General features: G+C 51.5%; 1 protein-coding gene across 6 annotated transcripts in view; it reads left to right on the top strand.

Moving 5' to 3' along the window:
- Positions 1 to 23184, top strand: part of AP2A2 (adaptor related protein complex 2 subunit alpha 2) — a 93280-nt gene extending 70096 nt beyond the window's left edge. For 3 of the 6 annotated variants that reach the window (XM_026004162.2, XM_072758781.1, XM_072758782.1), the window contains 16 exons: positions 151 to 259; positions 1530 to 1677; positions 3226 to 3394; positions 4608 to 4745; positions 7255 to 7437; positions 7950 to 8047; positions 8471 to 8702; positions 8802 to 8969; positions 14417 to 14577; positions 17544 to 17626; positions 19474 to 19563; positions 20405 to 20528; positions 21793 to 21909; positions 21999 to 22068; positions 22194 to 22328; positions 23010 to 23184. In XM_026004162.2, the coding sequence (XP_025859947.1) occupies positions 151 to 259; positions 1530 to 1677; positions 3226 to 3394; positions 4608 to 4745; positions 7255 to 7437; positions 7950 to 8047; positions 8471 to 8702; positions 8802 to 8969; positions 14417 to 14577; positions 17544 to 17626; positions 19474 to 19563; positions 20405 to 20528; positions 21793 to 21909; positions 21999 to 22068; positions 22194 to 22328; positions 23010 to 23087 (2103 nt within the window). In that variant the 3' untranslated portion in view covers positions 23088 to 23184. Of the gene's footprint in view, positions 1 to 150; positions 260 to 1526; positions 1678 to 3225; positions 3395 to 4607; positions 4746 to 7254; positions 7438 to 7949; positions 8048 to 8470; positions 8703 to 8801; positions 8970 to 14416; positions 14578 to 17543; positions 17627 to 19473; positions 19564 to 20404; positions 20529 to 21792; positions 21910 to 21998; positions 22069 to 22193; positions 22329 to 23009 lie in introns of all 6 variants that reach the window. The other 3 variants (XM_026004161.2, XM_072758779.1, XM_072758780.1) reach the window with 1 other exon arrangement.
- The last annotated feature ends 1356 nt before the right edge of the window (positions 23185 to 24540 follow it).

Below are 24540 nucleotides of genomic sequence, written 5' to 3'. Positions count from 1 at the left end.
GGCATCGTTATGCTCCTTTACTTCTAAAGTGAGAGAAGTGCATTAATATTCTTAGCTCATTGAACAGAACCATTTCTCAGTGTGTGATCTGAGGACCACACTGAGGGCCTGTGTTAGTGACATCTGCCCGCAACCTGTATTGTCTTACAGATTGTGACATCTGCATCCACAGACCTTCAGGATTATACCTACTATTTTGTCCCGGCTCCCTGGCTGTCCGTAAAACTTCTGAGGTTGCTACAGTGCTATCCACCCCCAGGTAACAGCTACGCAGCAAAGACCTCTCTGAGTGAGATTTACTTCAGTATCTTAGGGTTATGTCTTTTGTTTATTATTTTTATTAGTTTATTAGTTTATTAGTTTATTATTAGTTTATTAGTTTATTAGTTTATTAGTTTATTATTTTTATTCCCAGCGCTGATTCTTGTTCTGTGGATCCTTGTGATGCTGCCACACATTTTGGCTTTCCTAGAGCAGTGGGTAGAGGACTCAAAATTTTGTTACAATTTGGGATTATTTCTGCTTTTTATATAGTATCAGATCTGTGCAGGGTTTGAAACACTCTTTTTCAGTAAAACTTGAAAGGCCTACAAACTTTATGTAAATTTTTAATAATCTGTATAACTTTAATGTATGCATTGGGGATACTTTCCTGTTCATATTTTATGGCGACAATGTTACATTTAACTAGTTCTAGAAATAGAATTTCTTGGCTGAAGAATGTAGATGAAAATTTTTATAGATGCTTCCAATGGCCCTGCTCCTTACTGCATCCCCCTGCTACCCCTGGTTGCCCGCTCGGCCTGCCTAGCAGCCATCCCGCTGCTTCATTCTGAGATCTGGGGCATCTCCACCTGCTTGTGGGTGTGAGTTTCCTCATCTCACCCTCCTTTTAGACCGTGAACTCCAGTTTTCTCATGGCTGGCCCCTAAACTTTGGGCTTCTAGGTGGCTGGGTCCTGGTGGTACCCCTCCTGTGATCGTCCTCAGAGTTTTGCTTCTCTCTCCAGTGGCTGGATTTGCGACACCCCAGAGGTGCTGGGGGTTTTGGTGGACAGATTGTTTCTGATCCTCTGACATTTTTACTGCTTTCTTATTCTTTTTTTTTTTTTTTTTTTGTCTGTTATTTTTTTCCTCTGGTTTAATTAGAACTTTAAACCATCTTTAAGGTTAACATCTTTAACTTTAAACATTTCTTTCTATTTTTATTGGCTTTAGTAACATTTTCTCTCTATCTATTGGGAATGAAGGTGGAGCAAAAGATCTTTTGCCTCCTGTCTTTCAAACTGTGAGATTTTATTTTCTCTTGATTTGTGTAATCTGTAATGCAGCGAAGGTGTTGTGTATCATATTTGCTTTAAAATGTATGTGTAGTTACCCTGGCTATTAAATCCTCTCATTTTCAGTAGCTCTGCAGTTGGACCAGGAACGTGCACCAGCCATTTCCCCCTGGGTTGTGAGGTGGTGCGGCTGGGAGGGGCTGATGGGTGTGGGGAACCCTGCCTCACAGTGCTCTGTGTTGCCCAGAAGACCCCGCAGTGCGAGGCCGCCTGACCGAGTGCCTGGAGACGATTCTGAACAAAGCCCAGGAACCACCAAAGTCAAAAAAAGTGCAGCATTCCAACGCTAAGAACGCCGTGCTCTTTGAGGCAATCAGCCTGATCATTCACCACGATAGGTGGGTCAGCAGTGGATGGTGCTCTCCTTCCCTTGACCTTTCTCGTAAGTGGGCTTGAAGATACACCCCTCGTAAACATGTATGTGTGCCCTTTCTTGTTGACAGGAGGCCTGCTGGATGACATAGGGTGCTTATCCTTTCCCGACACTGACACGGTGTCTCTGCACTCCTCAGATGGGCCTAGGCCCCTGTGTAGTCCTTTTTCTTCGCGCTCCTCCAGCACTCCCTGCTCTCTCTGGCCTCAGACTTCTGCACCATTTTCCTGAGGGCCTCTCCTGCTCCCCTTGGGCACCCCGATCCTGCTTGGCTTCTCCCATAACCTTACAGAAGGGATGGGGGGTGTGTGCCTGTTAACTATCCTGCAGCACAAAGCTGCGCTCAGCGTTGGTCTGAGGCCTTTTTGGGGAGGGGGTGGAATGGCCATGTGTGTCAGTACAGCACGGGGCGATAGTAGATGTAGAATGGTTTGCTTCCTTGCCTGTCTTCCTCAGCTCTGGTGGTCCTTCCTGCCTGTGGCCTTCCTGCCTGTGGCCTTGCGAATGATGCCTTATTTTAGACTTCCCATTAGCATGGCAGTATGGCTCCTAGGTAGGACTGTGGGGAGATGCCCCTAGGGTCCCGTGACTGCAGACTGCTGCACACCCCCAAGGTGGTGTGGGGGCACAGGTGGCCTGGCAGGCCCTCTCCTAGCTGCCTTCTACCTCAGTGTTTCTGGGCAGATGTAGTTTCTTGTGAGAGAATGTCCTTGGAGAGTCCTTGGTCAGCAGGGTTGGGAACTGTTAAAAGTTCTGATGTTAGAGGAAGCCCTTTGGTCTTTATTGAAGATATATGTGTGTGTGTGTGTGTGTGTGTGTATTTTTTTTTTTTTTAAGATTTTATTTATTCATGAGAGACAGAGAGAAAGAGAGAGGCAGAGACAGAGGCAGAGGGAGAAGCAGGCTTCATGCAGGGAGCCCGACATGGGACTCGATCTTGGGTCTCCAGGATCATGCCCTGGGCCAAACGCAGTGCTAAACCACTGAGCCACCCGGGCTGCCCTATTGAAGATATTTAAAGAGCAATGACATCATGAGGACAAAGTCAAGAGTAAATAGCAGTGCAACAAGAACTCCTTGGGGAGGGGTCCTTCAGGACTCGCTGATCTCGTGCCTCTGTGTCTGTGCATGTGGCTCTCAGGAGTCTTCTCGTGTGCAAGGCCTTTGTTCAGCCATTCACCAAGGCTTGCTGCCTCTGGCCAAGGTGCCTCTCTGGCCCCTTGGCGAGAACCCTAAGTGTTCCCTCTGTGAGCTTGGCACAGAGGCTCAGGAAGGTCTCGATTTGGGATAGTCCCTCTGTGTCACTAGCTCTTTGGAGCTGGTGGAATTCTGCAGATGAGGTGGCAGTGAACAGAGCAAATGTAAAACTAGCCTTCGTTGTAGGGGGCCCCAAGGTCTCCCTCAGCAGTGTGCTGGCTTCTGATGCCACCTGCCATGCTGACCTGTGAGTGGTCCTGTCTGTGAGGTGTGTGCTGAGGAACCCCCACTCACTCCCTTTCTCCTTTCTGTGCAGTGAGCCAAACCTGCTCGTCCGCGCCTGTAACCAGCTTGGCCAGTTCCTGCAGCATCGGGAGACCAACCTGCGCTACCTGGCCCTGGAGAGCATGTGCACGCTAGCCAGCTCCGAGTTCTCCCACGAGGCAGTCAAGACACACATCGAGACAGTCATCAATGCTCTGAAGGCAAGTGGTCTGTCCTCTGGGGCTTTCATGGTCTGGATGATTCTTTCTCTGCCTATGAGGTCAGCTTATAGTACACAGTATGAAATACCATTTTTTAAAAAGATTTTATTTATTTATTCATGAGAGACACACACACACAGAGAGAGAGAGAGAAGCAGAGACAGGCAGAGGGAGAAGCAGGCTCCATGCAGGGAGCCTGATGTGGGACTCGATCCTGGGACTCCAGGGTCACATCCTGAGCCAAAAGCAGGTGCCCAACTGCTGAGCCACCCAGGCGTCCCTGGAACACCATGTTTTGCATGTAACCTAGTCACGGTAGATGTATGAATCATTGCAAACACTTCTTTTTCATAGAAAAAATATTTTGTTCTTGTCTCTGAGAAAACTCACTTTTCTCAAGGAATTTAAGTTCTAGAGCTGGAAGAGCCAAGTTGAGATGACCTGTTCCTGTTACCTGTCCTTCCCCCCCACCCCCCCCCCCGCTGTTACCTGTCTTTATGGGTCTCTAAAACAGGTTGTGTGGGCTCACCGCCCATGGTGGGACATGAGGGTACTCCCAGTGTTAGAGATTGCTAGACTAAGGGCACTGGGGAACAAGTCAGGCAGGGATGCCACGGAGCCCCTTGTTTTGTCCCAGGCTTATGGTTAAGAACAGGTCTGACTCTATCCCTTTGTGTTTTAGCATTTTTAGTGTGTGTTTTGAATAAGATGCCACACAGGGGCTGGCAGTTACCTTTGTGGTGTTCTGGATTCTCTGGCCCTGGTTTTGGTATTAGTTATCAGTTATTGCCAGAAGTCAGAAGATTTGCCCTTGCCTTTGCCTGTTCCTCGGTCCTTCAGCCATGCTTCCTAGGCTGTCCTATGCTGAGCATTGTTCCATTGCAGAAGCAGTCTAGGGTGGGACCTGAGAGTGGCACTGTGATGAGCTCCCAGGTGATACGGAAGGTGCCAGAATGTGACCATACAGTAGAGAGGCCTCTGACCTACCCCTAGGGATCACCTTGCTTTTGGGGGGCCACGGCTGCTGGGCCCAAGTGCAGGAGTGAGGGGCTCTGCATGAGCAGTATGTGTCCGGTGCTCCCTGCATCTAGAGCTCACTGGGAAGAGCTCACAGTGAGCTCTGGGTGGAGAAGGGTGCCTGAGCCACTGGGGTCTGGCCACTCTGCCCACAGTCCGCTTGAGTGGCTTTTCACCCTGTGCCTCACACCCTCAGACGGAGCGGGACGTGAGCGTCCGGCAGCGGGCTGTGGACCTCCTCTACGCCATGTGTGACCGCAGCAATGCTCAGCAGATTGTGGCCGAGATGCTGAGCTACCTGGAGACGGCTGACTACTCAATCCGGGAGGAGATCGTGAGTCCGATGGCCATTATGCCACCAACAGTCTTCCTTTTCTTAGTGTGTGATTCTTTTCTGGCACTTTTCTGGGAATCTACTTGGTTCTGGGTGAGAGATTCCTTTGCCTTAGCTGCCTATCAGCATTCTCAGTGGAGCCTTTCAGTCTTTCGGAAATGACTTTGAACAGCCTGTGTGAGCAGGGACCCTCACAGTGAGATACTTTTGCAACTCAGGTGAGCACGAGTTCAGATTCCTGTGGGCAAAGTCTGCAAGATTGAACCTTGGAATTACAGCTTACGTGCTGGGCACACGCTCCTTCTTCTCTGATATGTTGAGTACAGCCACCATTTCCTACCTGGTAGATATTTCCAGCATTAGATCATCAGCAAAGTGGGTGCATATACCAAACACCTTGTCAGAGTCACACACGTGGTGACTGTGGGGAAGGCTGTGGTGATGCAGAATTGGGGCACACCAGGTTCCTGGTATCCTGTGGCCAGCACACGGGGGCCCTGAGTGTGTGTGATTCACAGAGGGCTCTGTGTGAATCTTTGTGGAGAGGTCAGTTGCCAAAGTCAGCAACCCTGCAGCCTCTGTCTCCTATGAAAAGTGTTTCTTGTTTGTTGTTCTGGGTAGCAAGGTGCAGCTGAGGCCTCGTGGGGAGCCCTGGGGAGCAGGTGTCCAGTGTGAGAGCTCACCACAAGTAACTCTCAGGATTGCTCCTAGGCTGGTGTTTGGTTTGGAAATGAAAGGCACATAGCTTCTGGGTATATGTGACTCTGCTTATAATCGGACACTCAGGTTTATAGGGGATCATTTATTGAATGGCTGTGGCTCCCTGGCCAGGCTGTGCCAGGTGCTAGCTCTTCAGTGCTAAGTGGCATGCTTAATTACTACATGGCCATGCTTCACTGAGGAGCAGTGCAGCCCTGGAGAAGAAGGTCAAGGAAGGCTTCTCAGAGGAAGCAACCCTGGAGCTGCACTGATGCCCAACCAGTAAAGTGAGGAGGAAGCTTCAGGAATAGACATGCAGGGAGTGGTGGGTGGTGGGGGTCATGTTTGGAGGTGTTTGGAGCAGGTCCTGGGCTTAATGCCTGTGTGGGCGGAGCTGCCTCTGGGGACGGTAGTCACTGGGGCACGGTCATTGTCCCTGCTGGTGTGTTCTGAGCAGAGATGGACTGTGTATTTGGGTAGGTTTTTAAGGTCTTGAATGTTAGCCAGCTCCGTGTTGGCTCCTGCTTTTCCTTTAAAATGATGAGTGATGTTCCTCAGTCAGCTTTTGTCATATGAGGAGTAAGACCAACATTCTGTTTCCAGGTCAGTGGTCTATCTGCCCATCTGTGCAGCCTGGTCTGTATGAGGATGTGCCCTGGGGTCACACTAGCTGTTGGGCAGCCACACCTGATGTTCTGTGTGCTGCCCTGCTCACAAGGGGCCTTTCTGTCCATGGGGAAGGCAGCTCATAGACAGGATGGCAGACCTGCTTGTAGAGTGGCTAAGGATTGGCAGGGGCAGGGCTCTGGACCTCGGGTCGGGGGCCTTGGGAAGCATTGTTGTGAAGGGCTGGGGGACTTCTGCAGGAGGTGTCAGTGAGCTTGTCAGGAGAGGGTGAAGGTGCAGGGGGGTGGGCCACTGGGAGGCAAGGAGGCAGTTTAGCATGGTGGGAGTAGGTCATGTGTGGCAGGGGTAGTGAAGATGCTGGCGGGGGAGCCCTGTGTGATCAGCTTTGGGGCAAACTCTAGGATCAAAAGATTTTAAGCTGAGGGCAGTGATGCAGAGTGAGTTTTGGAATGATGCTCTGGCGTCACTATGGAGAGTCGGTGTGGACGCCAGAGGGTGGGCCAAGCAGTTGGATGGCGGTCTAGGCTCTAGGAAGGTGAAGGCGTGGAAAGGTGGAGTGTGAGCATGGGCAGCTGTGTGAAGGACAGGGTCTAGTGTTCACACCGGATGCTGTTCAGGGGGCTTAGTGCCCCCAAGAAGGTGACTGGGTGAGGAGGCCAGGGTCTGCTCTTGGAGAGCCCAGTGCCATTGCCCCTGGGCAGTGCATGTGACCCTTAGAGTGCTCTGCAGTGTGTAGGAGGAAACGAGTGTGTGGGGTCTCCCACAAAGAGTAGACGGGGGAGTGTTGAGAAAACCTGGCCAGAGCAGGAGGAGACCCAGGGGAACCCATGCCAAGGCTGTAGTCTGGTGGCAATGCAGGGTGAGGCTTTTGTGTTCTCCTGTAGCCATGATACAGCCCTCCTGTGTGTTTTCCTAGACTGTGTCTCTCTGAGTTTATTTCTGGAGGGTAGTTTGGTTTCCCCAGTTAAATCTGCAAGTCTTAAACTTTCTGGGCTCTATTGAGAATTGGATGGGAAGCTTCTTGCACATGCAAGCTTTGGCACATGTGTTGGTCCTTCTGAACCCCTGGAGTTGATGTAGGGAAGCACCCGGTGCTGCTCCTGCTGCCGCCACGGCTACCACTACTACTGCTGCTGCTGCTGTGGGGCCTGGAACATCTGCCCTGAGACTCTACCCTCTGCAGGTGCTGAAGGTTGCCATCTTGGCGGAGAAGTATGCTGTGGACTACACGTGGTACGTGGACACCATCCTCAACCTGATCCGGATTGCTGGTGACTATGTGAGTGAAGAGGTGTGGTACCGTGTCATTCAGATTGTCATCAACCGGGACGATGTGCAGGGCTATGCTGCCAAGACGGTGTTCGAGGTATGGTCTGGATGCCCCTCTCTGGATAAAGTGTGGGGTTCTGGCTTCCCTCATGTCTCCTACCCGCTATTCTGAGAGGTCCTAGCTCATGCTGTGGACACTTCCTCTGCCTGAGCCTTGTCTCCAGTACGAGCAGGGCCTCTATTGGTGAGGGACATGTGCCCCCAGGAGGATGCTGATGTGCACCTGCCCCCACCTGGGGCCTGAGTAGAGCACAGCTCTCGTCCCAGGGCTGGGATTGGCCACATCACTGCTTCTGGGGCTTCGCTGCTCCTGATGTACCTATAGAAGTGGTGGGAAGGGAGGGAAGGGGTGGGTGCTAAAGCCAGGAGGGTCTCCTGGAAGCTTTGCTGGAAGCTTGCACTAACATACAGAAACCGACCCGAGTTCTATTTAGTTGTGGTGCATCGTCATGACTTAGTGGCTCTACTCTGACCTCAGATGCCTCTTAGCTCTGTCACCTATGCTGTGAGCTCCTGTGCCTCGGGCTCATCGTGCTCACTGTTTTACAGGCTCTCCAGGCTCCGGCGTGCCATGAGAACTTGGTCAAAGTGGGTGGCTACATCCTGGGGGAGTTTGGAAACTTGATAGCGGGGGACCCGAGATCCAGGTGAGAGAGCCTGTGGGAGTCGGGTGAGCACTGTGTTGTGATATTGGCTCTCTGCCTCCTGGTCCTCACCTGATGGCAGAGTCAAGGCTGGCAGATGTCCTTACCTGCTTGTTGGGAGAGCCAGAACAAGAACACTTTAGCTCTGGATTCATATATTTTTATTTTCCTTCAAGCTGTATAAAAACAGAGATTCTAGTTGATGACAGCCGTGTGGTCATATGGCTGACATTATTAGAGAGGAAGCTTGTACTCAGTCCAGAGTTGGAGGTGCATGCCTGCTGGCATATTCTTCTCTTTTATGGGAGTGGCTCTGGCTGAACGTGGGTCCATTTCCCAGAGCCGCTCCCTGCTTACCCTGCTGGTGAGATGCACGGGGTGTCTGAGACAAGGGCTGACATGCCTCCACCTGTCTCTGCCCTGCAGCCCCCTGATCCAGTTCAACTTGTTACACTCCAAGTTCCACCTGTGCAGCGTTCCCACCAGGGCGCTGCTCTTGTCTACCTACATCAAGTTTGTGAACCTCTTTCCGGAGGTGAAAACCACCATTCAGGATGTGCTGCGCAGCGACAGCCAGCTGAAGAACGCGGATGTGGAGCTGCAGCAGCGGGCCGTGGAGTATCTGAGGCTCAGCACAGTGGCCAGCACCGACATCCTGGTAGGCTCTGGCCTCTCCCGCCCTGCTATGTCGTCACTTGTCTTGGGGCTGGAGGCTGCAGGGCCTTGAGCTCTGGTCACCTGGCGCTTCTTTCTCCAGGCAACCGTCCTGGAGGAGATGCCGCCTTTTCCAGAGCGTGAGTCTTCCATCCTGGCCAAGCTCAAGAAGAAGAAGGGCCCAAACACTGTGACAGACCTGGAGGATGCTAAGCGGGAGAGGAGCGCAGATGTCAATGGGGGCCCTGAGCCTGCCCCGGCCAGCGCCGCGGTGGGTCCCTTCCTGATGCCAATGCCCAGCTGGAGGTCCTGGGTTGCCTGCTCCTCTAGATTCGGGGCCAGCAGAGTGTTTGCCTGGTGGGGAGAATTCTGTGTTGAGTCTGACCGTATGTGCTGAGAACATAGCGGTGGGACTGAGCCTAGGTCTTCACCTCTCCTTTCCCCATGACCTCCAGAAGCTTTTCTTACCCAGGTGCCTGCTCCAAATTTCAGGCCATCCTTCAGACCTCTGCCAAGGGTCCAGCTCTTCTCTGCCCTAACTTTGATTCAGATGATGCAGTCATTCACTGCTCTTGCAGGACTGCCTCATCATGTAGGAGGCCTGTCCACTTACTCCTTGTTGATTTGGAGCAGACCGACCCACCTCATCCTGTTCTTTGAGGTTTTCAGTGGTGAATTGGATTAGAACCAGTTTTCCTTTTCTGTGTGACACGGTAAAAATATTCACATATAAATGAAAACATGTCCTTTGATGTTTGTCAGATGGGAGATGGAGTTCTGAGAGTTATTTCTTGACTCTTCCTGACTGGAGCAGGAGCTTTGTGAGAACGTGCACACCAGCCCCGTCATGCAGCTGCCATCTGGGTGCTGGGCCTTTCTCCCCACAACCACAGGCTTTCTGCTTGTCTGTTGCAGAAGGAATTCTAGAGAGCTTTGCTTCCTTTCTGGGATCTTGGTCCAGTGATGTGAACAGTACTTCTTAGTGCTATCAGGTGGCCATTAGGAGGAGGGGTGTCAGGGGGGATGTGTGTCCATATGTGGACAGACCAGGGCTGTGGAGGTTTGCTTGTCAAGCGTGTGCTTGTGTCTGAGTCCTGGTGCTCTTTGGTGGGGTCTCCTTGCCTGTCCCCAGGTCTTCTTGTGTGCCCCTATTGACCATGTGTCTGGCCTTCGAGCTTAGGACACTGGGCCTGCCATGAACCCTATGTTCAGGCTTCACTGGGCCCTGGACTTGGGGTCCCCACGGTGACAGAAGTCTCTGGAGCCCCGATGCCTTCTTTCTGGAGGTGATTTTAGTCTGGATCTTCTGGTGTGTTTCCGCGTGATGCCTGCTCCCTGATTTCTGGCAGTTGAATTTCACAAATTGGTTTTGTGGTGAATGATAAATACATTCTTTTTCTCCAGGTGGTCATCATCCCTTTGTCCCTGGGTAACGTACAGGGCTGGCTTTTTAAACTCCATGCCTTTGCACCTGTCCCCTGGGCGCAGAGTAGACCTGAGTCTTGAAGGCAATGACTGACCTTTCCCTCCTTCTGGGTGCCCCAGGGCACATGGACACTTGTTTGTGAGGAGGTCCCAAAGGTCATCTGAGTGCCAGGGTTTTGTCAATAGATTATATTTGTGAAGTGGCCTGATGTCTGGAGGCAGTGCACCTGTGGGCTTGTGTGTGAGCTGGTGTTTGTGCTACACCAGGGTGGGTTCTTCCCTTGGTGCTGGGGGCAGTGGCTCCACTGCCAGTGGTGTCATCTGAAGACGGACACATACAATGCAGGATGGGACTGTCATCCAGGAGAAACCACGATGCCTGTCTGCCTCGGGAGGCAGCCCCACAGCCTCCTCCTTTCCAGCAGCTCCAGCTGCCAGCTGAGCACACATACGTAAGCACAGGAAATAGGCTTTAATGTCAATTCTGACAATTGTCATTGGTTTCTCCTTATTTGGTTCTTGATTTTTCCTGAGAGGTGTACACGTACTACTAGGCCTTGGGCCACATCTGGTTTGCCCAGCTGCACCCAGGCTGTGGCCCTTGGGAATCCATTGGCCCCTTACTGATGCTGGATGTGAGCCTGACTTTGAGAAGGCGTAAGATTTAACTAGTTGTTGATAAGGCACATTCTTGGGAATGCAGAGGAGGGAGGTTTTCTTGCAGGTTAATTTGGCAAATGTTTTAACTTCAGGCTCTGAGCTTTCTGCTTGACTGTTAGGGGTGCCTGGTGGGTAGGTGTTTGTGGTTGTTGAGCGGATGCCTCTTCTGAGCTGAGAAATGGCAGTGCTGTGGACAGTATCATGATAACATGAGTTCTCATTTGTCCTCAGTGCTCAGATTCCTGGGGGGTCAGATCAGAGACCCCTCCAAAGGGAGCAGGAGAAGCAGGACAGAAAAGGGAAAGGTGTCTCTCTTGGCTGAAACTTTCTTCTAGTCTTCCTTCCACCTCAAAGGGGAGGCCCTGCCTCAAAATGGCATTGAGATACCTGGATTTTATGTGGAAAACTGGTGTGTTTTACTGTGGAGTAGCATCGGTCAGCATGTCTTACTTAGGGTCATGCACTATGCTGGAAGAATGTTTTCTTTGTAACAGGATGATCTCCTTGGGTTGGGTCTACCTTCCATGGGCCTGGGGCTTTGACACCTGTGCCTTCTGGTTGCTTGTGTGTGTGTGGTGAATATGCATGGTGAGTGTCTGTGATGGCGCCAGGGCCACTTCTGGTGGATATGTGGAGACTTCCCAGTCCTCCTGGGGTTTTCAGGCTGGTAGTGGAGCTTGGAGCCAACATGCACTCTATGGGCATGCGAGACTCTCCTTGCTGTTCTGATTCCTGCTGTTGTTGCCGTCAAGGTGAGGAGGAGTAACTTGTGTGGATGGGTGCCAGGCAGACTAGACTCCCTGGGCAGGGTCTCCCTGAGTCCTGGAAGGAGGAGGAGGCAGCAAAGAGGCAGTGGATCTCAGCACTCCTGCCTTGGGGCAGACCTGCACAGGGGATCTAGAAAGGGAGTGCTTGTCCAGGTGGGTCCTCCCAACAGAACAGCCTTGCTTTTGTAAAACTCTTATAACTTTTGGGGTGCATATTTGACTTAACTGAGCAAAAGATTTTTTTTTCTTCTTAAAAATTTTTAAATTTTTTAGAGAGAGTGAGCAAGCAAGGGCACATGCATGCATGTGGGTGTGGGGAGGGGCAGAGGGAGAGAATTCTAAGCAGACTCCCTGCTGAGTGCAGAGCCTGATGTGGGGCTTGATCTCAGAACCCAGATATCATGACCTGAGCCAGAATCAGGCGTTGGACACTTAAGCGACTGAGCCACTCAGGTGCCCCTGGACAAAATATTTTCGTACTTTAAGAAGTGTGGGGGTGCCTGACTGGCTCAGGTTGTGGTCCTGGGGTCCTACAGCCCTGGGATTGAGCTCCACCTTCTCAGGCTCACAACACAGCTAGGAGCCTGCTTCTCCCTCTCCCTCTGCCCCTCCCTCTGCTCATGTGTACCCATGCTCTCTCTTTCTCTTTCTTTCTCTCTTTCAAATAAATAAAATCTTTTTTTTTTTTTCAAATAAATAAAATCTTAAAAAACAAAAACAAAAACATTTGAGCCCCAGGGTGCCTGGGTGGCTCAGTTGGTGAAGCTTCTGACTCTTGGCTTCAGCTCAGGTCTCGATCTCAGGGTCCTGGGACTGAGGTCTGCATTGGGCTCTGCCCTTGGCTCAGAGTCTGCTTGAGACTCTCTTTCCTTCTCTTTCTCTCAAATAAATAAATTTTAGTGGTGCCTGGGTGGCTCAGTGGTTGAGTGTCTGACTTTGGCTCGGGTTGTGGTCCTGGGGTCCAGGGATTGAGCCCCATATTGGGCTCCCCGTAGGGAGCCTGCTTCTCCCTCTGCCTTTGTCTCTGCCTCTCTCTCTCTGTGTCTCTTATGAATAAATAAATAAAATCTTAAAAAAAAATAAATTTTAAACAAACATTTGAACCATTATTCAGGAACAAGTGGTAAAGATCTTGGAATAGGTGGCAGAGGGGAAATAATCCCCATTTAGGCTGCAGGTCTGTCAGCTATGACAGACACCTTCCTTGCATAATTCATAATGCCCCTCAGATAGTTAGACTCCAACAATGACAGTGTGGTGAGTAGCTGTGCCATCAGGAGTACTGTCATAGGTGTAGCGAGGGCCAGGAGCCACCTTTAGAGGTCCCATCTAGACCCATACTGATGTTGCAGAAATTTCTCATATTCTGTCTCTTGACAGCTCCTCTGTGGCCCCTCTCCCTTCTCCTGGGGCCCAGGTGATTAGTGCCACTCCCCTTCCTGAGGAGCCCAGCCCCTCTTCTCTGCCAGCAGTCCCTGCAGGGCTGGTCTTGGTGCACTGCACACCTCCCTCCCCTTCTAGCCTCAGGGAAGGAGGGGCCATCACACAGAGGAGGGTCCTCAGCCCCGTCAGACCCACACCCTCTTTGCAGAGCACATGTTTTGTAATACCTCCTTTACCTTGGAGTGGAGTTTTTACATGGTATTGCATAGTGACACATATAATTTTTTGGAAATTCAATGTACTAACTAAATTTGAAAAAGGAATGAGCAGTTATTTATATTAATATTGATTTTCATATGTAACTGGTTAGTATGGCCACACTGGGAGCAGGTGGTGGGCAGAGGCCTTGCCCATGGGTGTGACTGACCAGTGCCCAGGGTGGGTGCCCACGTGCTGAGGAAAGAAAGAGAAGGAGGAAAGGCCTCCTTCAGCTCGTAGGGTAGCTGCGTTCCTGGAAAGATGAATGTACATGAAAACCCAGCCAAATATTCATGCAGCAGTGTAAAATGGCATCAGGATGGAGTCTCGGATAATTCCAAACTAACTTGTATCTTCGTGAACACTCAATGGAACACTCAAAAGTCATTCAAGATGAGGGCTGAGCTGCTCATCCCTGGTTCTTTTTTTTTTTTTTTTTTAATTTTTTTTTTTTAAATTTATTTATGATAGGCACACAGTGAGAGAGAGAGAGAGAGAGAGAGAGAGAGAGAGGCAGAGGGAGAAGCAGGCTCCATGCACCGGGAGCCCGATGTGGGATTCGATCCCGGGTCTCCAGGATCGCGCCCTGGGCCAAAGGCAGGCGCTAAACCACTGCGCCACCCAGGGATCCCCTGATCCCTGGTTCTTATGGCAGCACTGCTGCAGCAGTAACCAGAGCCCTGCGGCCTCTCAGATGCAGGGTCAGAATGTATGTGTCATCTGGGTGAGTGCTTAGTGGGGGGCGTGGTCCCTCAGTGGTTTGTTTGCTTTGTCTTTTGCTTGGTATCAGAAGCAATTGTTTTTTTTTGTTTTTTTTTTTAATGTATGTTCTATAGGGTTTTTATCTGTGACTCGGTAAGACCTACAGTTAAACCAAGAGTGTGCCCTGAGTTCCTTGCTGACTTCATCTCTCACGCTGACTTCTGCTTGGGAAGGTTGACAGTGGCATGTGGGGTCTTCTTTTTGATCTCTTTCGTGGCAAAAGCGTTTTCAGAACTTTTTTCCCATTTAAATAATCTTCGTAAAAGAAGGTTGACTGTTTTTCTAGTTGTGTGAGATTGTGACTGATCCTCCAGCTCTGGCTTCAGGCTTGACTTTGGGGTGCAGTCACCCCTCCTGTGCTGGACACTTGCCCAGAGCATCCTGGTGGGAGCTGTGGGTGGGGGGTGCAGGCGATGGTGTGCCCAAAGGTTCCCCACTGACCCTCTTTTTCCCTCTTTTCCAGTCCACACCTTCTCCATCCGCAGACCTCTTGGGTCTGGGGGCCACACCACCTGCCCCTGTGGGCCCCCCACCTTCTTCTGGCGGGCTGCTTGTGGATGTGTTCTCAGACTCACCCTCCGCGGTTGCACCGCTGGCTCCCGGCTCTGAAGACAACTTTGCCAGGTAGTTGGTCTCTCATATCCTCAAGACAGGGACCCTCTCGGCCTCTGACCCCTGCCCTGGGCCCACAGCACCAGCTGGTTGGAGGGGGCCTCGGTCCTTCTTGTCCAGGCCCCTTCCTGGTAGAGCTCAGGGCGCTAGCCATGCTCCCGGACAAGCCCTGCACCTTCAGGAACTGTCAGTTCTCACTAGAGAAAGGTAGCAACTTTCTCAAGAAGATCAGGTTAAAAAAAAAAAAAAAAAAGACCACAGGGGCTGGCCATGAGCGTGTGTACCTCCACAGCTGTGCCCCTGGTGCCCTACAGCCATTGTCTGGCCTGCACCCCCAGCTCCAGCCACAACCCCCCGTGTGTGCTGTGTGCCTGGTGGGTGTCCGACCTTCCCTTTGTGTTCAGACACAGTCCTCTGTTGCACCCTCCCACTGTATGTATCCCAGTCTGTCCTGAGGTGAGGTGTGTTTGATCTTCTCCTCTAGCAGCCCTGCCTTCCCTGCGTCTCGTCTGGCTTCAGCGAGATGTCCTGTCTTCCGTGAGTCCTCCACTTGGCTCCTCTTCTCTGTCTTCAGGATGCCAGATGCCACATTGTTCTTCCTGGCATGTTTTCTTTCCTACTTTTTTTGTGGTGTGGTTCCGTACCTTTTTCCTGTCTGCTCTCTGTCCCTTGTGTCTCTGCTGGTCTTACATCTGGCCAGGAGGTGGGGGCAGGCCAGCCAGATGGACAGGAGCCTTTGTCCTGGGGTGTCATGGCCACGGCCCCAGGATTCTGGTGCTTTTGCAGTTTTCCTCTCTTGGGGGTTCATAGGGTCTGCTTATTCTTGCTTCCTGTTGCTTGTTGAAGATGAGGAGGAGAGAGGCAGGTTTGGATGGAGTCAGTTACCATCTTTGGCTTCTAGAAGTGCTGAGTTGGACATTGAAAAGCACCGCAGACCCCAGGTTGTGAGGCCTTCGGTGCTGAAGCAGTGAGTGTCCTGGGGAGAGTGTCTGCTCTAAGCTGGGTGTATTGTTTTGGGCAGTGGTCCAGGGCAGGGACTTCACCTGGTGTTTGGGGTCCTCGTGTGTGTGCAGGTCTGCACAGAGTATGAGGGGGCAGGAAGCGTGGGGGCAGTTGCTGCAGCTGGAGCCCTGGCTGCTGTCTAAAGGGAGCTTGTCCGTGTCTTAGCTGCTGTGGGCAGGGTGTGGGTGGAGGTGCAGGTAGCACAGCTCAGGGTGTGGGAAGGCCTTTGTAGGCGGGCGTCAGGAGCCTCTCACCCCACAGGGTTAGGCTGTGGCTGAGGCCGTCCTTCAAAACCCACCATCCAACTATGTATTGGTTGTTAAGCTACATCTATCACCTAGCGGTCAGAGGTCAATGCCCTTGCCACTCCCTTGACAAATGTCAGCTTAAACTGGTTTGCTCCAAACCAGCCTGGCCATGTCCACCACCGCAGGGCCTTGCATGTGGGGGTGGGGTGCAGCGGGCTGGCCTCTCCCTGGGTCTGCATTAGGGTGAGGGGTAAGTATGGGCAGAGCAGTGGCCCTGTGGGTGTGTGGACCTAGAGCCCTGTTGTCTGGTCACTTGTGTTTGTCCTCTTGAGATCACACAGCTCAGGTGTAATTGTGGAAAATGGTTGTGTGTACTGAGTGGAAGGCACTTTTTCTATGAGGCTTCATGTGCAGCTTGAGCAGCTTGAGCTGGGCAGAGAGCCAACTGTATTGAGATAAGGGTGCTGGATGAGGTGGAAGGGCAGCTGTGGAGACCAAGGGGAACACAGCTCTGTGGGGTGGATGCCGAGGTGGACCAGGCCCAGCCATTTCTGCTGCGGCTTTCTCCACATGAGGGGGACTGCAAGGGTGTTCCACACTGGTGGGGGTGCATACACAACAGCGGCACCTGAACCCTCTGTAGGGTACCTGCAGGCTCCTCTGTACAAAACAGGGTGAGGGCAGGGAGTGCAGGCTCTGAGCTTCTCCAGGCCAACAGCACAGTTGGACTCAGAGATTTCAGGGTATGGGGGCTGCTGCCATGGAGCATCTGTTTCTCACTGTCCCTGGATATCATAGAGGGCTCCACATGGCAGTGCCCTTCCTGCCTGCCCACCCCACTGCCCACTGTGGACTGTGCCTCCTCCTCCATGTGCAGACTAGGGAGCCCCCAGAACAGGTGTCCAGAAGGCAGGGCTGGCTCCTGCTGCCTCAGTGACTGTGCTGCACCTCGCCCCTTTTGGTCTCGATTCACCATGTAATCGTGATTTATGGTAGAGGAGGCCAGGACACTTTAAGATATATATGTAACATATGAGATAAATTTAAGCAAAACTAGAATACACGTTATTTTATATTTCCCTGATTCTGTGTAGTGTAGATACCATGTAGGGAGTCAAACCCTGGGCCTCTGTGGGATGCAGACACTAACCCTGCATTGGGGGGTGGGCATTGCTTGAGGTGGCCTGGCTGCTCTGCTAGTGGTTACCCCCAGATCTGCGGCCAGCGCCCTGCATTAGGTCTGGCCTGAGAGTGTGTGTTGGGCCCTGGTGTGCATGCTTGAGTCATGGAGAAGCCAGCCCTTGTGGAGGGCAGAGCTCTGTCCTGCCCTGTCCTGTGTGACCACATCCCAGGTCTCTAGTGGGTACTTTAACTGGTGTTGTCTAGAATACTTTTCTACTTTACCATTACTTTGAGTCCCATAGAGCCTTTTCTGGCTTTTTTGTTTGTTACACTCTTTTTCAAAGCAAATCTTTATATTTTTGGGGCATCTGGGTGGCTCAGTGGGTGAAATGTCTGCCTTCAGCTCAGGTCATAGTCTCAGGGTCCTGGGATCAAGCCCCGCGTCGGGCTCCCTGTTCAGTGGGAAGCCTGCTTCTTCCTCTCCTATTTTGTGTTCTCTGTTGCTATCTCTGTCTCTCGCAAAATAAATAAATAAAATCTTAAAAAAAATCTTTATATTTTCATTGGGTGGCTCTGAGGGACTTACATGCTGTCCCTTCCTCCCAGGTTCGTCTGTAAAAATAACGGTGTGCTGTTTGAAAATCAGCTGCTTCAAATTGGACTGAAGTCTGAATTCCGGCAGAATTTGGGTATGTGCTTTAATTACTTAATGAAAATCTTCAATCAGAAACTAGAAGCAGAAAATATGTGCATGTCACGCATCTGATAAAGGTTCAGTTTCCAGAGTACACAGAAAAGTCCTAAATTTCAATAATTAAAAAAAAAAGTCTGGTTTAAAGATGGGCAGAGGACGGGAGCAGACATCTCTTCAGAGAAGACATAGTGCTGACCAATGGGCTCGGGGAGATGCCCGATGTCACTCCCCATCAGGGATGCACAGATCAAAGCTGACATGAGGATCCTCCTCGAGTCCTCAGGACAGCTACTCTCAGCAGAATGCAGAAACCTGTGTGGGAGGATGTGGAGGGTGGACCCTCATTCACTGTCCAGTTGGCGAGGAGGGAAGCTGGTGCAGCTGCTCTGGAAGACAATGTGGAGGTTCCTCCGAAAATCGAGAATGGAATGACCATATGATCCAGCAATTCCCCTTGTAGGTATTTATCCAGAGTCAAGAGCAGGAACTGGAGTGGAAGCTCTACACCCATGTTCACGGCAGCTGATACATGGGAGCCACCCAAGTGTCCATCAGTGGACAAGGGGATAAATCTGGCCATCCACATGCTAGATGGTCACTCAGCCTGAACAAGGAGGGATGCGCTGACACCTACCACAGCATGGGTGGACCTGGGGGACGTGATGCTGAGTGACACAGGCCAGACACCAGGGGACATATCCTGCAGAATTCCACCACACAGGTCCCTAGAGTCTCCAGATTCACAGGGACAGAGTGGACAGTGGTCAAAGGGCCGGGGGAGGGATGGGGTCATTGTCTCCTGGGGACAGAAAGTGGGCAGTGGCCACTGGGCCGGAGGGGCTAGGGTTAATGTCTACTGGAGAAAAAGAGTTGACGGTGGTCACAGGGACCAGGGGAGGGATGAGAGTCAGTGTTTCCTGGGGACAGAGAGTAGATGGTCACAGGGCCAGGGGAGGGATGTGGTCATTGTCTCTGGTGGCAGAAAGTGAACAGTGGTCAGGGTTGGGGGAGAGATAGGGGTTGATGTCTCAGGGGGATAGAGTCTCTGTTAGGGATGATGGACAGTCCTGGAGATGAACAGTGGGAACGCTGCACAACAGTCTGAATGTGTGTAGTGCGCCTGAGCTGTGGGCTTAGAGATGGTGAAGATGGTACATTTTATGTTACATGTATTTTACCAAATTAAAAAAAAAGCACTTTTGAGTATCCCCCCAAGAAAACTGTCCACTGACTGTAGGGGTGCTGCTGGGAGGGCTTGAGGACCAAGGACTATCTGCTTCCCTCTTGGATGTCGTCTCTGAGCCTTTTGAGGATGCAGGTTTCCGTGTAGGAACAAGAGCAGGTGTGAATAGCAGGAGAGAAAGAGTGCATCTGCCTTCCAGGGATGTTTTAGGGACATTGTATGGACTAACAGAAACCTCCTGGGAACTCTGTGCTTGGAATGGGTGGTGAGGTGTCCATCTTCTGGGCTGTGACTGCCCCCTGCATTCAGGGCCAGGGGGTAGAGCTGCAGTTTGTCCTCAGTGGGTTATTTGAAGTTTACTTTCCATCCTGAGCTCAGAAGGTCCAGCCATGCTGACCAGGGGCATTGGTATTGGGGAGGCAGGCTGGCCAGGCCTCCTTTCAAACTCCCAGGTCACTGGTCCCAGTCAGGGCGCTCTCCCAAGAAAGGCCACATCTTAGATGGAGAGCTGGTGTTCTCCCAGCAGGGGGCACCATGATTCCCTGTCCACCCGTGACCCTGGCTCTCCCCTGGAGTTTGGATAACAGTGACTCTTGTGGTTTTCACTGTCAATGTTCAGGATGTGTGTGAAACATTGTGAATCGTGGTTTCCCTTCTAGGTCGGATGTTTATATTTTATGGAAATAAGACCTCCACGCAGTTCTTAAATTTCACTCCAACACTGATCTGTTCAGACGACCTTCAGACGAATATCCTTGGTTTCATCTCTTCTGTGTCCCCTGGCAGATGGGCATTTGGGATTTAGTGGAGGGTTTTGAGGAAGTTGTTCTTTATCAGGAGAGCCAGGTGTTCTGGGGCTGTGGCAGCCTTGAGCCACTGTCTCTCATTTCGAGGGAGCTGCTGGTAGCATGTGGGAAGCTGGCATGCAGGCATCTGCTGCCGGACTGTTTGGTTCCACAGACTCACTTTTGTTTTCCCTTTTTTCATTCTCCTGTCACATGATGTTTAAGCCCCTCTGAGCTCTGGTCTCCTCCGGGAGTCTTCCTGAGAGAGCGGCTGCTGACAGCAGAGTGAGTGTGGGCTGTGGCTGCCTGGCCCCAGGGCCTCACACCTGTGCTATGCTGTGCTGGTCTTCAGCGGCTGTGTTCAGGTAGCAGCCTTGTCCCCATAAGTACCAGAAACGTGGTTAGAGTAGGACCGACTGATGCCAGCTCCGGTATCCAGATCTTTTTCCAAAGATGGGTCAACCAGAGTGAGGCATGCGAATGCCCCAGCTCACCTGACAAGGATACTGCCCCCCCCCCCCCCCCCCCCCCGCCAAGGAAGTGATTGAAGCAGCAGCCTGTTTGCCACAGGCCAGGTCTGTGTTTTTATTTTAAGGTAAATGTTGAACGTAGATTGTTAAAGGCAAGTGTTTCCAATCAGTCATTAAAAATAACGTGTGTAGGATCAACTGTATTAATGATTTCTTCCAAGATGAGGAGCATGAGCTCTCTTACAGACCGCCTTCTATAACATTCCGGGGCTTACTTGGCTTGGGCATAATTCTCCAGTGTTGACATGCCAACATGGCCTCCTTGACACATACACATCTGAGCTTGCAGACCAAGCCCGTGGACCCGACTGTGGATGGTGGAGCCCAGGTGCAACAGGTTGTGAACATAGAGTGTGTGTCTGACTTCACGGAGGCACCAGTCCTCAACATCCAGTTCAGGTAAGGAGCTCATGGGCCAGTGAGTTGAATGACCAGCCTGCTTTGGCTTGGAGCTTGGGGCTGTGGGGTCATGCCTGCACAGAGCCACGTCCTTGGGAGTCCTTCGTCCTAGGCGAGTCTCCACATCCTTCCTTTGGAGGTTGTTGTGAGGGCTAAGTGGGTAACCCAGATGAGTGGCAGCACCCACCATGCACACTGCAGTGTTAGGTGCACAGCATGTAGAAGGTGTGTGCAGGGTCCTGGGAGGCCACTGTGAGACGGCGCGGTTTCTGAGGTCCTGTGCCCTTTTATGAGAGAGAGTGGGAGAGAGAGAGAGAGAGAGAGAGAGAGAGAGGCAGAGACATAGGCAGAGGGAAAAAACAGGCTCCCTGTGGGGAGCCCAATGCAGGACTCGATCCTGGGACCCTAGGATCACGACCTGAGCCGAAGGCAGACAGACATTCAACCACTGAGTGTCCCCATTTTGGTTGTTTTAAAAAGACTTCTTTATTTTAGAGAAGGAAGAGGGGGGGACGGTGGGCAGAAAGAATCTCAAGCAGACTCCCAGCTAAGTGCAGAGCCTGATGCGAGGTTGATCCCAGCACCCCAAGATCACAGCCTGAGTGAAATCAAGAGTTGGACACCAGCTGAGCCACCCCACGCCACCCCAGTGCCCTACGTTTTGATTACTTTAAAAAAAATGGATTTTGTATTACTACTCCATTCCTGGCTGTCATTTGTCAGTGAGTAGGACAAAATGTATGTGAATAACTGATTTCTGTAGGGTGTTTGTACAGTTCAAGTTTTGGAACAGCATGTTTTCAAACATTAAAAACACAGAGAACTGAAGACCGTACTTTGTAGAATTTAGGGAAATAGACATGCAAATTTTTGTTTCATTTTGTAGGCAAATGCTTTTTTTAGTTTCTCTTCATAGCAAAAAGGAAAAATCCCATACAATTTAAACCAACTTGGAGTTGTAGGAAATGGGCTGTGAGGAAAAGTGAGGAGATGTGGAAGCCTTAGCTGGGCCATCCTGCCTGAGGCCCATCCTTGACCTAGTCTGATGGGCCTAGTGGTGTCTGGCTGGAGCAGCACCCCTGGATGTGCATACAGAGGCTGTGCCACCCTTCCAGAACATTTCATCCCCCCACACCCGGACCATAGCAGCAGACATTCCCTGTGCCCTGCTGATTGGCACATTAGGGGTTTGGTTGTCTAGTTGAGTGTTAGGATTTCCAGCTGCCCTTGTGCCCTGCTCACTGCGTCTCCATCTTACCCGTAGGTATGGGGGAACCTTTCAGAATGTGTCCGTTAAGCTGCCTATCACACTCAACAAGTTTTTCCAGCCCACAGAAATGGCTTCTCAGGATTTCTTTCAGCGTTGGAAGCAGCTGAGCAGGTGAGTGCAGGACCATGGGGCACAGGGCAGGGCTCGGTCCTCCCATACTGACCAGGCTCGAGGTGGTGACCCCTGATTATACCTCACAGTCCCCAACAGGAAGTGCAGAACATTTTCAAAGCAAAGCATCCGATGGACACAGAAATCACCAAAGCCAAGGTAAGGCCTATTGATGGGCATTCCCAGGATTGGGGTGCTTCCTGGTCTCTGGAGGTTGGTCGGTTGTGTTATTGTCCCTCCATGGTCCCTAGTCTCACTGCCCTGCATGCCTGTCTATTGCACAGATCATTGGGTTTGGTTCTGCACTCCTTGAAGACGTAGATCCTAATCCTGCAAATTTCGTGGGGGCTGGTATCATACACACCAAAACCACCCAAATTGGATGCTTACTGCGTTTGGAACCAAATCTGCAAGCCCAGGTCAGACTTCTTGAGGAAATTGTTATATACACCCAAGTTGTGTGCTTGTTGTGGTGTCACGTGTGTTCTAAGTGGAGTCATCTGAGGAGTTCCCATAGATGTATACACCCGTGTAACCTCCATCACCCTGCTGGTACATAGACCATTTCTGTCACCCCAGAAAATTCCCTGAGGTCTGCGCTCCATCATTCTCAACCTCTTGTGGAGACCGCCACTGTGGGGCTGCTGTTGGGCCAGCCTGGCCCTGCCCTCCAGTACTCAGCCCTGTAGCTGTGTGTGTGTGTGTGCCCTTTGGGTCCCCGTGGGCTTACCTAGTCCTATGGATGGGCTCTACCAGTGTGGGACCATTCTGAGTAGAGCTGCCGTGTGCCTCTGTGCAGCTGTCTTTCCTTTACTTGGGATGAGCTGCAGGCTCCTCCGGTCTGGGCACTGCCAGTTTTCCAGAGTTCTGTGCCCCATCTGCAGCATGCTCCATGTGTTGCTGCCACTTGTTAATTGTTAAACTTTTTGTATTTTAGGTGCTTGAAAGTATACGTGTTTGCCTAAGTCTTTGTAAAAACGTGGGTGCCTCCAGGGAATTGCTGAGCAGGGGAACCCGAGGGGCCATCTGCTGTCCCAGAGCACTCTGCTGAGGGTGCACGAGCCCGCATGTGGCCACTGACCTGCCGTGTTCTGTTTCAGATGTACCGACTCACGCTGCGCACGAGTAAAGAGACCGTCTCTCAGAGGTTGTGTGAATTGCTGTCAGAACAGTTTTGATCCACGAGGATGGAGGATCAGGCTCCTGTGTCTTGCATTTTTCTTCATCTGTGTCATTTGTCTTCATTGCTGTGCTGCAAATAAACAGCCCTGTGTACAGGCGTCTCTCAGCCTTGCTTCTCCAAACCAGATCCCTTTCGGGTTGGAGTGGGGATACTAGTGTGTGTTCAAGAACGAGAGGCTGAACTTGGACTACAGTGGGGCCAGAAGAAGGGAGCATGGGCCCAGGGTCGGTGTTCATAGAGATCAAGACAGTTCTGTACTTAATCTCCCAAGTAAAGGGAAATGACAAGTTTGAATGAAAATACAGGTTTTTTTTTTTTTTTTTGAAATGGTATCAAAATGCTACTGCTTTATTGCTGATAGTTCTCAGATTCTCTGAGAGAAGCAGCAGCAGCTTGTCTGTCATGGGGCAAGATCTTAACTAGGCCGTTTGACTATTGTAGTGGGTAATGCCAGGTGCAGCAGATGTGTGACAAGGCCCATGGCTGGCACAGTGTGTCCATGAGTGGTCCGGATGCCGCCTGCAGGGCCCTGGGTGTGTGAGCACAGTGCACATGGTCTGGCTGCAGCGTCCACTGGATGAGTCTCTGGGGCAGGGTTCAAAATACAGAAGTTGGAAATACTGGTGTTTATGTGACCACTGATGAGAGCACGGATGTCGGATTGAATTCTGTCTTTCCCAGCACTGTGGTCTTAAAGGGGTGTTGGTTTGTGCCACCTGAGTATCTGAGGCCTTTGGTTTACAGTGCAGCAGCTGGGGGTTGCTGCTGGGTCTAGAGGATGTGTAGCTAGTCTCACTCATCCCTGCACCCCAGAGAGTAGACCATAATCATAGTCACCTTGGCCTTCCTTTGTTTGATCAGAGGGTCAAGTGTAGGTGGCAAAGCAGGTTCTGCAGGGTGAGCTACTCTTTCCTGGGGTGTGTGGGACCTTGTGTCCCACAGGAGGGCCTCTGTGTGTGGCTAGGGATCAGAGAGCCATGCCGAGGGTGAGCTAGAGCCCAGCTTCTGTATGCTGTTCCTGTTCTTGGCTCTCGTTTGTCACTGTGTTGGCTGTGTCACAGACACAAGCCGCCTGGCTGGGGCAGGGGCAGGTCTGAGCCAGGGCCTCTGTTCTGTTGGTGGGAGGATGTGCTATATGGGTGAGGGTGTTGCTGGCAGACTTGTCCTAAACAAAAACATCTGTTGTTGGCACCTAAGGGGCCCAGGGAGAGCCAGGGTCTGTGCATTCCCCTGCTTTGTTAGCAAGGACTGGGCTCCTCAGAGACATGCCCTGGGGGAGCCCTGTGGAGTGGCAAGGGGCACAGGCAGCCGTTTGTTGCAGTGTGGGTCTCAGGAAGGCAACTGGAGGGAGTCACAGTTTGCGTGCTGGTGCCATTGCAGAGGCCCATGCTCAGAGCCCTGTACCTACTACTCTGTGTAGGTGTGGGTTTGGGAACTCATAGATGCCC

Source organism: Vulpes vulpes, chromosome 5 (genome assembly GCF_048418805.1).
Source record: "Vulpes vulpes isolate BD-2025 chromosome 5, VulVul3, whole genome shotgun sequence".
In the NCBI taxonomy this organism is placed as follows: Eukaryota; Metazoa; Chordata; class Mammalia; order Carnivora; family Canidae; genus Vulpes; species Vulpes vulpes.
This window is presented reverse-complemented; position numbering and strand designations above follow the sequence as displayed.